Genomic DNA, 13156 nt, shown 5'->3' on the forward strand with positions numbered 1-13156 from the left:
GCCTGCAGGCCCAGGGGTCAGGCAAGGAGATCCTCAAGGCCAGCTTTGCTGGAGGAATTAAATATAGAACAGGCAGACATAGTTGCCAGGCAGAAGCAGGAGGTGCTGTGAATAGAACAGTGCTCTTTGCGGTGACAAAGCCACGAGCGAGCCTGCTATGCACGTGCCAGGGGCTTCTGGGCTGATCCTCTGACCCTCACGGTGGCCTCTGAGCTGCATGACTTTGTTCCCACTTCACGTGTGGGGCATCTGAAGTTCAGATGAAGTCCTTTCCCCAGCGTGGTTCTGCCAGGCAGAGGAGCCCCATACAGACAGTTTAGAGCCCAGGTTTTTGCCACCATGGCGACTGCGTGTCCCCGGGGTCACCACCCCACAAGCTCAGACCCACAAACTCCTCTTGAGTATTTCTCTGAAATGCTGAGCGTGCCAGTGCCTTGGCTCGCATTTGCCCACCAGCCTGCAATGCCCTTGTACAGAGCAGGTGCTTCAGCAAGTGTCTGACAGAAGACAACTGCAGAGCCTGGGCCTGGTGGGGTCAGAGCCCATAGAGGCAGCAGCACACAGGAGGCCCGAGAAGGGGCGGAGCAGGCGTCTTCCTCCACAGCTTCCTTCACAGGCTCTGCAGGAGGCTCTGGAATGCCGCTACGGGAGCCAGTCTGGCACAGGGACAGAGGCCAGGTGTGCACTGCTACCTGCTGCCCTGAGCTTCCCACCCAGCCCAAGGTGTGCCAACTCTTGCGAGCCCTGAGTGGCTGGTTCTAGTTCAAGGGCTCTGAGCTGGCTCAGCCCCAAACCAGGGCCTCTTTCTGGGCCTCACTGAAGGATGCCCATGAGTCAGCACTGAGATGTGGCCGGAGCAACAGGAAGGGCAGGGTGTGGAATGGGGAGCCGAGGATTGGGGGGGGGACGGTCTGGGCCAATGCCTGGAAGAACCCGCATCCTTGCAGCCTCCATCTGCTGCAAGATCTTTGCCCTGCAGATCTTTCCAGAAGAGTTCTGTCACGACCACTCCACAGGCGATGGCAGATAGATTCCACGAGGCTTGAATGGGTCGTAAACCTGCGGGACTCCGGCCTGACCTGCCACGTTCCCTCACCCAGGCATGACCGCTGAGAACCACATCACACACCTGTAGCCCCGATGCTAGCCTGAAGGAAGGCTCAGGAGGTAGGCAAGGGAGCAGGGGACAGACCTTCAACGCCCACTTCTTGATTGTGTAACAATACTTGATTAAAATGAAGTCACACAGTGCATCTTTTATTAGACATTATTTTAATACCATATCAAAACACCTTGACTAATGAAGAAAGCCTTTTCCCCCAGCTTTGAACGTATTTTTAAACATTTTATAAGGTTTTTTTTTGTATTTTAAAATATAAATACAGAAACCTATCTTGCAGGGGCTGATGCCACATGTGAACATCAATGGCTAGAATGTTCTCAAACAGAATGCCTGAAAACAGGGGCAGCTGTACATATCCCTTTAATAAGTCTTTTGTTCGTCTAGGTTTTCTGGAAAAAAAAATCCACAAGGGTCTAAGAAAAATGTTCAGGCATTTTTGCAGGACACTTGTGATTGTTAAATCCTCTGAACTGACCAGAACCAGGAGGGAAGAGGGGAGGAGAAATGGAAAGGATGGGGGGAGAAGGTCCTCAGTGGGTTGGTTTTTGGCAATGAAGTCAAGATATCAGGGTCCCAAGGGGAGAAAAGTGCAAAACCAAGCCAGAAAATTGGGGAAAAAACCAAACGAACAACAACAACAAAAAAAACCAAGGCAGAGCGGTTGATGGAGAGACCGCCGGGTGCCGGGCACAGGAGGGCTGTGAGCTCTGCTCTGCGAGTGGCGAGAACCCGGCTCTGTTCGTTTTGTCACTGAGTGGGTTCTGGCCGGGCAGCAGACGGCAATCTGTAAACATCACGAGGGAAAACACCAGTCGACACTAGACATTTTTTTTTATAATTTTTTTTTTTTTTGTAAACACTTTAGAGACAGACCCACAACGCCTTGCAAAGGTGAAAAAGAAAATGCCCTTTCCCTCCTGAGATGAGGATGAGGGGAAGGATATTGGGTGATTCTTTCTTCTCTCAAACTCGCTCTCTTTCAATCTGGTGTCCTCAGGGAGAAAGGGAGAACCATTCTCTGGAAGTCAGTGCAGGAGGGGTGCCCTGTTCCCACTGGTGTCCCCAGCTCAGCTCTGCCCCAGGGTCCGAAGCCTCCTCTCAGGAACGGGGGCCTGGCTGTCCCTGTGGGGACCGTAAGATGTAAGTCGTGCTCCATCGGGCCCGAGGCCAGCCGCGTGCATCCTGCTGAGGCCGGGCAGGGGCACCTGTGGTTCCGGTCTGGGGGCCCCGAAGCCAAACATCATGCCGGGAATTTGGACTTGCAGCCAGCACCAGGCTCCATTCCCTCTGCCTCACTCTTCCCCTCGCTTTTTCTTCACCCCACGTCCTCAGTTTTTGAGGTGAAGGTAAAAAGAGCAAATGTCCCTGAATAGTTTGACATCAACAGCTGTTCTGGGAGTTTACTTGGAATAAATAAAATAAACCTAACAAAGAACAAAAGAAAACAAAAAACGAGAGAAAGAGGGAGAGAGGGAGAGAGAGAGAGAGCACAAAAGAGGCCCCCAAACCCTTGGATTCACATGAGATGGGGTGGGTTTTGGTTTCTCTGGGGGTCTGGTTTGTTTGGCAGAAAACAGAAAAGTGCCAGCCCAGAACTCGGGAGGGACATGTAGGATGGGGCAGGAGAGAATGGTCAGCAGTAAAGCGGGGTGCCTGGGGGGAGAAACTGGGGTCGGACAACGGTGACAGGGGAGCACATGTGCACATCTCGGGAGGAAGCTGGTTGTGCTGGTCTGCTGTGCCAACAGGGACTTGGGTGGCGGGGCCCCAGGTCTGGCCTGGAGGCCTCAGAATCATCTGGAAGGGGGTGAGGGCGGTGGGTGCAGGCGGGAAGAACCAGCCAAGAGATGGCTGCTGACAAGCGCTGCAGGGAACGAGGCGCCGTCCCACACTCGGTCTTGTCCGATGGGTGTGCTGTCCACGCGGGGACGCAAGCGAGATTATCCCGCCCCCAAAGAAGCAGCAGAGACACCCACACCACTGAGGGGCGAGGACCTGCCCCGGACACCAGCGAGCACGAGGCACAGCTGGGGTGCAAAGCAGCATCCCGTCCTGGGGCTTGTGCTGGTTCTGCCCAGCACTTTCCAGGGGACCTTTCTGAACCTTCCTCGGGGAGATTCGCCCTAGACACGGGGAACACGAGGGTCCTTCCCCCAACTCACCTTCCTCTACCCAGCAGGTTCTTCCTCGCAACGTGCGAGTCTGGACTCTCACCCTTCCTAGGAACGCTCCCCACCCCACGGAACCCCTGCTGCTGAGATGCTCCCCTCTCCCCAGACCCCTCTTGGCCGGGGGAGGCGGGGCGCGGGTGCCGTGACGGCAGCTCAGCCCCCCTCCCCGCCTCCAGGCCCCAGAGCGACGCGACCCCAACCACGGGCTCACCTTTGAGAGGAGTCAGCAAGCGAGCCCAGCAGGGTCAGTCCGCGGGGTGTTCTGGACAAGATCTGTTCACTTCAAACCACGAGTCTATGCAACTGAGGGGAGACGGCAAGGGAGACACATCACCGGCTGGTCAGGCCGCTCCCTGGGGGCTAGCTCCAAGGGTCGGGTCTCTGGGCAGGGGATGCCTGACGCTCACCTGCGGGGACCCCACATACCCACTGTCTGCTAGTAGAAGAAAGGAGGACACCCAGGGGGGTCCTGGCACAGCCGGAGTCCCGGTGCAGTGCGTATGGGCTTGGGGTGGACCTAGGCGCTGCAGGATGCAGGGAGTGTGGCCTCGAGAGGGACAAGGCCTCAGGGGCATGGAGCCCAGGAGGACGGCAACAACTACCGGCCAGAGGGTGAGAGTCGGGGGCTGCACAGGGCAGCCAGTCAACTATTTCCAAGGCTTAAAGGGCAAAGAAGTGGGAACAAAGCCCTGGCAGGCTGGTCATCGCCCTGAGCAAGCCCTCTCCTGAGTCACAGGAGCCGCCTGAGGCTCCTGCCCTGGTCTCCCTCTCAGGAGACCCCCAAGCTCTGCCTGGCTTGGCTGGCTGTTGTGGGCAGCCAGCATCTAGCCCTCCTTCCTGGAGAAGGTGGGCCAGGGGAGGACTGGCCCTGTGGCTTAGTGACATTGCTCAGGAGAGCCAGACAAGAGGCTAGCAGGGAAATCCTGGTCTCTAGTGTTTACAGAAAGCACTGTCTGAACAGAGAGGGAACAGAAATTGGCCCAAGACAGCTTTCTGTAAAACATCTGGGTATTTTCAAAACAGGAACCAGACAGATCATTTGCATAAGTCTCTCCCAGAGCTAAAGATTCCCTTCTTCTGGCTCTGGTCAATGCTTCCCTGGGACACTGGAGCCCTGGGTGCTGCGCCCAGGCCAAGACCCCCTCCCCTTAGGCCTCACTTGTGCCTTTCTGACACCAGCCACATCCATGTGATGCCCCGTGGCCAGTGGCCCTGTGAGTCAGGCTTTGGAAAAGCCTGTGTGTCAGGAAGCAGCTCTGGGGCTCCAGGGGCCGAGAACAGGTGGAGGCCACGGGCAGCACAGAGCGTCCTCCCGTCCTGGGTAAGGAGGTGTCTTCTTTCCAGTTGGAAACAAGAATGAGGCTCATGCTGGAGCCTGAAGGCGAATCTCAGCCCTGCTAATTATAGCGGCTCGCAGCACCCAGGCCCACAGGCAGTGGCTATTCCTGCCTGCCGGGCCTCTGGGGAGGAGGGGCGGGGCCAGGGCGGCCAGCACACCCCTCCGTGCTGACCACCCACCCCCACCAGACCAGGGTCTGCACACTGGAGCAGAGGGGCTCACAGAGATGGACGGGGACTCAACCTTCCAGGGGGCAGGGGCTCCACAGGCCTCCCCCTCGGGCCCGCCACCCAGGCTCTGCGCTCAGCACGTCCAGAACTCCCCAGCTGCCGACCTCTGCCTCGACTCCACTCAGAGTGCTGGGGGACGGGGTGCCTAGTGACAGTCTGCCCTTCTCTCCCCCCACCCACAGGGAAGGAGCCCTCTGGGGTCTGGGGTGCAGCTAAGCCGGCCCTGCCGGCCCTCTCGTACCTTTTGTGATAAATGCACAGGCAGGGCAGCCTGGCTATCGTGTCCCCCTGAAGCAGCTCCTCCAGGCAGATCACACACTCACCCGCATCTTTAGTCAGCACGTCATCTGCAAAGGGGGGACAGGGGAGAGCGGGGGGGTCAGTCACCAGCAGGCAGGGGTCTAGGAGCTGCTTGGGACTGCATGGGTCACCTGAGTCAGCGAAAGCCCAAGAGGGACCTTGACGTGAAGGTCCTCACTGTGGACACAAGACATGCAAACCACACGCTAAGTACCTGAAGACAAAATGGGATTAATCACCAAGTAAGCGGCCCAGGCGATGAAGGACGAAAAAGGCTTGGAGAGGAGGAGACATGCAGCAGAGGCAGCACGAGACAGAATGGTTCCCTGAACAGACATTCCCCTTAAACATACACACAGACCAGGTGCACTGGATTTCTGGTTTGGAAAAAAATGGTGATGAGGAGAGTGGTACGAGGCAAGGGTGAACGGAAGAAAGAGGTACCCCAGCAATACGCGTACATGTGTGTCCACGGCAGCATTATTCACAAGAGCCAAAGGTGGGAACAACCCAAATGTCCGCCAGCGGATGAATGGAGAAATGAACCGCGTATCCACTCAGCCAGGAAAGGGGTGAAGAGCTGACGCCTGCTGCACGTGGATGCACCTCGAAAACATGGTGCTGAGGGGAAGGAGCCAGATGCGAAAGGCCACCTGCTGTGTGATCCCGTTTACGTGAAATGTCCAGAAGAGGCAAATCCAGAGACAAAAAGTAGGTCAGGGGCTGGGGGCAGGGGGCACTGGGGAGTGACTGCTTAATGAGTAAGGGATTTTCCTTTGTTTTTCTTGTGGTAACATGAGATCTCTTAACATGAGATCTACCCTCTTAATAAAAATGTAAGAGTACAGTATACTATTGTTATAGGCACCATGCTGCAGAGCAGACCTCTAGACTTATACATATTGCATAACTGAAACTTTTTTCTTTTTTTTAAAAGTCACATTATCAGCGCTTTTTTTCTCCCAAATATTTATTTATTTGGCTGCACCAGGTTTTAGTTGTGGCATGCAGGATCTAGTTCCCGAACCAGGGATCGAACCCGGGCCCCCTGCAATGGGAACGAGGAGTCTTAACCACTGGACCACCAGGGAAGTCCCATAACTGAAACTTTCTGCCAGTTGAATAGCAATTGCCTGTTTCCCTCTCCACTGTCAACCACACTTCTACTCTCTGGTTCTATGGGGTTGACTGCTTTAGATCCTTCATGTAAGTGGAAGCATGCAAGGAGTTCCTTCTGGGATGGTGAAATGTTTGGAATTAGACAGAGATGGTGGTTGCACAACATTGTGAATGTCCCAAATGCTACTACACTCTACATGTAAAAATGGTTACTTGTGTGTTATACAAATTTTAACTCAGTTAAATATTTTAAAAAGACACCCCACACCTCACCAGAAAAGAATGAATGGAAGGAAGCTGCTGCCCACCACGGCCCCAAGCGAAGCTGTGACCAGAACAGCCCGAGCAGAACAGGGGGCCGAGCCAGCATCCCCTATGACATTTCTATGACATTCTGGGCACTGGCGACTCAGTGAATAAGCCACGGTCTCAGGATTCAGGAAACTCATAGTCTAGCAGGGGCGGCGGAACAAGAAGACGGAAATGAATGAACAGCACAGGAATTCCTGGAAGTCTTACGACGCACATAGATCCAGATGTGAGAAGTACGGGAGACGCCGAATCGGGGCGGGGACTGTTCAGGGAGGGATATTCCAGGCAAAGGGGACAGCATCTGTGCACCTGGCAAGGCAGGACGTTTGCTGTGGTAGGTGCAGAGTCCTGGGGCCACGGGGGGGTAGGTGAGACCAACTTCCTGAGGACGGACTTGTATCCTGCTGTGCTACCTTGGCTTTATCTGGGTCACTGAAGGGCCTTGGAGACGCACTGATCACATCTCGTCTCCTGAAACTACTGGAAATGACTGGAAGAGCCCACAGATGGGGAGCCCGCTACGGAGGCTATCGCTGTGGTGCAGGAGAGATGAACTCAAGGCCGGCACCAGCAACGGGGGGAGGTGGATGGCATGAATTGGGGCAGCTGGGCAAACGGGGGGCAGGGGACGGGAGCACACGCTTGTCAGAGCGAGAGGGAGCCCGGAGGAGGGCCAGCTTGGGAAGTAATGATGAGCTCAGAGCTGGGTGGTAGGCGCTGACCAGGCGTCTCCCCCAGGACGCACTAATGGAAACCTGCTGGAGTCCATTCAAGTCCAGATCTGGGGTTTAGAGGAGAGATGTGGGCAACAGGGGTAGATGTGGGATAAAGAGCTTAGACAAATCTAAAGAAGGCAGACGACTGACCCCAGGTGAATTCTAATATTTGGAAGGCAGGTGAAAGAGGTGAAGTCAGCAAAAGGTTACCCAGAAGTTCTCAAAACCACAGGAGAAATACCCTGAGAACAGGTTCTGGATGTAAAGAAAGCAAAGCCTGAAGCAGGGTAATTCTCCACTTATGAGAGATATTAATTGATCGTGAACACTGCCAATGATACACACTGAGATTTCATGTGTGTTCAGTGAGCCTCAGGATCTTACAAGCCAGGCAGGGCACACGGTGTTATTCCTGTTTTGCAAACGGGGACACTGCAGCCAGAGAATCAGACACCTTGCCGAAGTCAGAGGGCTCATGAATGGGGCAGGGACGGGGACCCTCTGTGGGGCTGCCCTCCACCACTATGGTTTCTCTGTGCCCTCTGATTACTTTAGTGGAAGGGGAAACATCCGGGGCCCATAAAATGAGGATACTTCATGGCCTAGAAGGCTACGGTGACTCAGAGCCCCCCATCAGGAACCCCAAGGAAAACAACTAAGATAGAATCAACTCAATACTTAAGTCCTTATGCACAAGAGCTGGGAGAGAAGTCACTTTCAGCTTCCAGGCCACCAGGACAGCCTGTGGTTATGTTCTCTGTTAAGATCTGCCTAACCCAAAGCCCCAAAGCCCACCTGAAAGGGCAACGTGGCGGGAAAAGCAGACAGCACACAGTCGGTCTGCCACTGGAGTGTAACCTCAGACTCCAAACGTGGCAAGTGGCACATCTGTAAAAGGGTATGATCCCATTTTTAAAAAAAGCACTAGATACCATACACATTTAAATATTTGTGTGTGTGTAAGCAGCGCAGGAAAAAGCCTGGAGGGAAACACACACTTTAATAGTGGTGGAAGAAAGGAGGATTAGAAGAAAAATATTTTTATATATTTTTGAATTGTTTGAACAGGCATTACTTTTATAATTAACAACCCCCAATAAAGAAACAGACTAGTGTTTTCATTTCACTCTGAAATGTATCAAAAGGATAATACGGATTGGTGGGTGGAGAGACATGTGATAGAGCAAGTACAGTATAATGTAGACTCTAGGTGGGGGGTATTTTGGTGTTCATTGCAAAACTCTCAACTTTGCTGTATGTTTGACATTTTTCATAATAAAATACTGGGAGGAAAAAACTCCAATAAAGATGGGAGGAAAAACAGACCAGCTCTGAGAAGGCAGTCATACTGCAGACCTTCTTGGGCATTTATTTCCACTCTCCTTGTCTCTGGCATCTCATCTGTAAAGTGAGGATCTGGGATACGGCCCCTTTTCCGTGCTTCCCTCCTCACTTATGGATGATTTCCTTGGGAGCACAGCAACATTACTGATTCCGAATCAGCGTCCCCTTCTGATGGGTAAATCAGCTGTGAGCCCAGGGGCAAGTCAGAATTCCCTCAGTCCCAAACAGTTTTCTGCATGCGCTCTGTCTGTCCTGTCAGGTCCAGGCTGGGATAGGGGGCGGGAGCCAGGCAAGGGGATGAGACCTGAGACCTGGTGCTTGCTTCTTCAGCGGGACTGGACTGGACTCTTCTCTCTTTTCTCGCGGGTCCTGGGGTGAAGAGGAGCCACGGCTGGGACCCTGAGAGCGCAGGGCAGCAGGGAGTGCTCACAGCCAGTGAAGTGCCCGGGGAGCACCATCTCCCCACCGCGGAAGGCAGGAGGAGCCCGAATCCAGCCACAGGCCTGAGTGGGTTGGGTAAAACTTCCCGTCCCAATCCCCGGGCTCTAGGAATCAGCAGCCCCCAGCTGTCCCTGGGCGCCTAGCAGGCGAGGGGAAATGGCTGAAGCTGAAGCCTGGCTATCACCCAGATCCTACGAGACTTCCGCACTCTTGTGATGGGAGCCTGCTGTCCGCTGTTGGAGGGACCTTGCAGCCTGAAGCCGAGGACCCCGAGCCTGGCACAAGTTAAGGCCACTCTGCAGATGGACCCAAACGCCCCCGGGCACCCGATGTCCCCAGAGGAGGGGGGCTCAACCGATGCTGGCTGATGAGAACACAGAACCAAGCTGTGCTTTCTTCCTTTTTCTTACTGCTTCTCAAGCACCCACAACCGCCAGCTTCCCGACACCGTGTGCAAAGCCAACGGCCCTGTCCAGGGGGGAGTGCAGAAGTGTGCCTGGCCTGAGGGGTGGTGCTCACGGTGCCAGTGCCTGGCCCTCTAGCCGGCCCAGAGTGGCAGGCAATGCTCTCTGTGACAGCACTGCGGTGGGAGGTGATGGCACACTTCTGCCCCCTCCCTGACAGCTGCTGTTTATCTGAGAAAAGTGATCGAGGAGGAGGAGAAAAAGGAGCCCTCACTTCTTTGGGGCCAGCTGTATGCCACAAATGTCGCACACGCATCTCAGTGAATCCTAAAGACCCTGGGGGGGGTCTGTGCTTCAGCTCAGGCAGCTGGTAAGTGGCCATGACTCCCACGCCAAGTTCCTTCCACTTGGCCACCCTGCCTCCTTTCCTTAAAAGACCAGGCAGTAGAGTCTCTTCCTTGCGGCTGGAAACCACCACCCGTCTCACAGACAGCTTCAGATCGTTCTCTTTGTGAACGTGGTGCAGGAACCTGGGCGCTCAGCATGAACAGGCCAGGCGGAGGGAGCTGTACTGCTGCCCTGCAGAGAGCACAGGCTCGACGTCCCCCGAGGGGACCCGCAGAGCTGCCGGCGGCACGGAGGGAAGGCTGGTGCGGCGCAGCTGAGCGGGGCCGCACACAGCCCACTGCCCCTGCTGCTTGATGGCAGTCACGGTCCTGGGAGGAAGGAAGGTGGGAGCCAGAGGGAGAACCCCCAGCAAATGACTCAGAAACAAAGGCTCCACCGCCAGCCTCGTTTCCTGCCTAGGCGTGGAAGAGCCCAGGCTGGTAGACCCTTCGGCATGCGCAGAGCTGCTGGCCCAGCCTCCTGGGGGACAGGAAGGGGCAGTGCCACCACCGCCAGGCGTCGCCAGCTCCCTTCTTGGGATATCTCCAGGCAAAGGGGAGACTTTGAGTAGAGAGCTCCCCTACCAGCAGTGGCGTCTCCACCCCACCCCACAGACTGTGAGGCACGACCCAATTGTCCTGGATCCAATTGTTCTGACGAGGGGGCTGCGATCACGACAGGCAGAGCGGGGAGCTCTCAGGCTCGCAGGGCTTCATGTTTACAGAGGCTGCCCCGTGACCCCATTCAGTCCCCTCTCCTCCGGTCTCCCTCCCAGCCACTCCTCATTCACCCAGCGGCCTGGCCTGCCGGGAGTTCTCCTCCCCCCTTCCCTCCCACAGGAAGAGCACCCAGACAGACACCTCTGGACAGACACCTCGCAGCCAGACTCAGCCGCTGCTGGGCATCGAACAATAGCTCCTGGCAGTGCCCCACCGGGCTGGGCAAACTCCCCGGCCGGAACCTGGCTCCCCAAGGCCCAAGAAAAGGCACTTCCATCCCAACCACAGGACCCCTGAGAGCAGAGACACAGGCCAAACAAGCACTATTTACACAGGTCTGCTGGCTGGGGGTAAACCAGCAGGAGGCATTCCTGCTCTGGGGGGAGCCAGATTCCCTTTCCTTTAAAGAAACCTTGTGTGACATTTATCATTTCAAGAGCCCTGAAGTTGGGGGCAATGACTTTCAGTAGAGAGGAGGGATGGATGGTCAGGACCTAAGAAGCAGGGCATGGCTCTGCGCCCCAGAAGAAAGCAAGGGGGAGAGGAACTTTTGAAGCTGCTTTGACAGCCATCAAGCTCTCTTAATACTGCTGGCAAATGGACCTGCCACACGCCAGACTCTCCCAGAGCCAAGGACTCCTGGCTGGTCCTGGAACCAGGGTCTCCTCGGCTTTCAATGGACAATCAGTCATCTGTCACGACCCCCCGCCACTCCAGTACTGTGACTCTCTTCTGTTCATAGCAGAATCAGGCCCCTCATCTCAAGGCTTGTTTTGCTGGCTGACCAGTATGATGGTCAAAATCTGAGTGCATGTTCTTAAGGATGCAAGTTCCCCCAGTCTCAGAACCACACACAGATATTGGAAAGGAAGAGAAATTACAAGGCCCAATCAAGCTGACCACATTTACCTGCAGAAAGGGTCCCCCCAACTCTGTCCTCGTCTTTGAGGGGTCCTGGGTTCAGAGCTGCCCACTGAAGAGAACGGAGGAGAGAAGATTCTGTGCTCTGCGGTGCAGCTCCCTTCCCTACCCCTCCGAATGGGTCACCAGGACTCACAAGCCAGGTGCTTGCTGGGAAGCACCAGTTACTGGCCTTCACGTTTCTCTTGAGCACTGGGTCAACCAGTTAAACTAGTCTTGCCTTTCCAAAACTGGCTTTTTTTTTTTTTTTTTTTTTTAAATCTGGCAGGCGGCTACTGGAGGCCTTCCAACCCACGGCTCAGGCCAACCCTCATAATAAGAAAAATACTACTTTCTATCTGCCTCATTTAGGAGGTTTCTACTTTTTCCCCCCCCTTTGGTGGTTAACTAAATTTCATCTTATATAACCGCTATAAATTTCCTAAAAATTTCCCCAATTGGTGCCAGCAGCTACAGGAAGGGTGTGTGTGTGTGTGTGTGTGTGTAGATGCGAGTCACCAGGAATTCCAGTGAGTCTTCACAAGAATATAGCACTTCTTAATCCACTAAGAAAGTCTCAGATTCTCCCCTTTCCAGGAAGATTCTGGGAGTTCTACACCTCACAAATGCTTTAAGTCTCTTCACTTTTTTCTTTTTTGGTAGAAAAGATAAAGTGAAGCTGGGGATGTCAGGATGATAAGAAATCACTGGTAAAATATGTTACTGGCAAAACCAAAATAAATACTTAGAGGTCCGACCTGGGACTTCGGCCTAAGGCCTTATCTGAACTAAAACAGGCCCTAGACCAGCCCGGAGACTCACACCCCATATACAAACCCCAAGTGACAAATGCCTTTCTCTTATCTGGAAGGGTTAGGTGTCTTTAGAAAAGACAAAGACTGAATGTGAGGAATCCAGCCATGATGGAGGGGCCAGGCCACTGTTTCTGAAGCACTTTCCTCGCCTTAAGACGAATTCCACCGATGGGACCAGGAACAACCTGCCTTTCTTTGCCTCAGGTGGTAAAGGACTGGCTTTTGCAAAAGAGATCTTCCAGTTTAAAGCTTATAATTTACACTCACACTCTCTCTCTCTCTCACACACACACACACACACACACACACACACACACGCACCCCCCCCCCCAAAGAGGTGGCTTTTCAATAAGAGGAAGGAAAAAGTGGGAAGTGACCAAGAACAGCCACGGTTATGCCTCAGACTGGTTGGCCAACCTCTGCTTCCTCTAAGGAGACTCCGACTCTGAGTGTGGCTTCCGCAGGTGACCTGTGCTCGGGCTGGGCTGTCAGGCCTGCTCTCCAGGGCTGCCTCTCTTTGGAGGCAAAGAGGAAAGGCACGGAGGACACCTACGGCAGCACTGGCACGTACATGCTCACATGCAAGAGGCACTGCAGGTATCCCGGGCGGTTCCCCGGGAGAGAAGCCCATGCCCTCACCTCCCCCACTGTCCAAGCTGGGCGTGTGGGTCCTCCTTACAGAGTGGCCCCAAGAGCGCTCTGCCCTCCACAGCTGCCCTACAAAGTTCTCCCTCATGACGCCAAGAGCCCAGGCCTGTCGGGTGAGCCCACTCTGAGGATGCTTTGTGTTCTCATGACAGCAAGGCAGTGTCCACAGAGAACTCTGCCCAGCGCCC

The 13156-nt window shown here is 54.6% G+C and overlaps 1 protein-coding gene across 3 annotated transcripts in view; it reads right to left on the reverse strand.

Annotated features, from left to right (window-relative positions):
* Positions 1-1253: 1253 nt before the first annotated feature.
* The window catches only part of ZNRF1 (zinc and ring finger 1), a 99098-nt gene continuing 87195 nt past the window's right edge, over positions 1254-13156 (reverse strand). The window contains exons 3-5 of one of the 3 annotated variants that reach the window (XM_082366413.1): positions 5105-5210; positions 3506-3597; positions 1254-1907 (exon numbers count right to left, since the gene is read on the reverse strand). In XM_082366413.1, coding sequence (XP_082222539.1) covers positions 3540-3597; positions 5105-5210 — 164 coding nt within the window. In that variant the 3' untranslated portion in view covers positions 1254-1907; positions 3506-3539. The other 2 variants (XM_082366412.1, XM_082366414.1) reach the window with 2 other exon arrangements.

Source organism: Balaenoptera borealis (genome assembly GCF_965194805.1).
Source record: "Balaenoptera borealis genome assembly, chromosome: 19".
Taxonomy (NCBI): domain Eukaryota; kingdom Metazoa; phylum Chordata; class Mammalia; order Artiodactyla; family Balaenopteridae; genus Balaenoptera; species Balaenoptera borealis.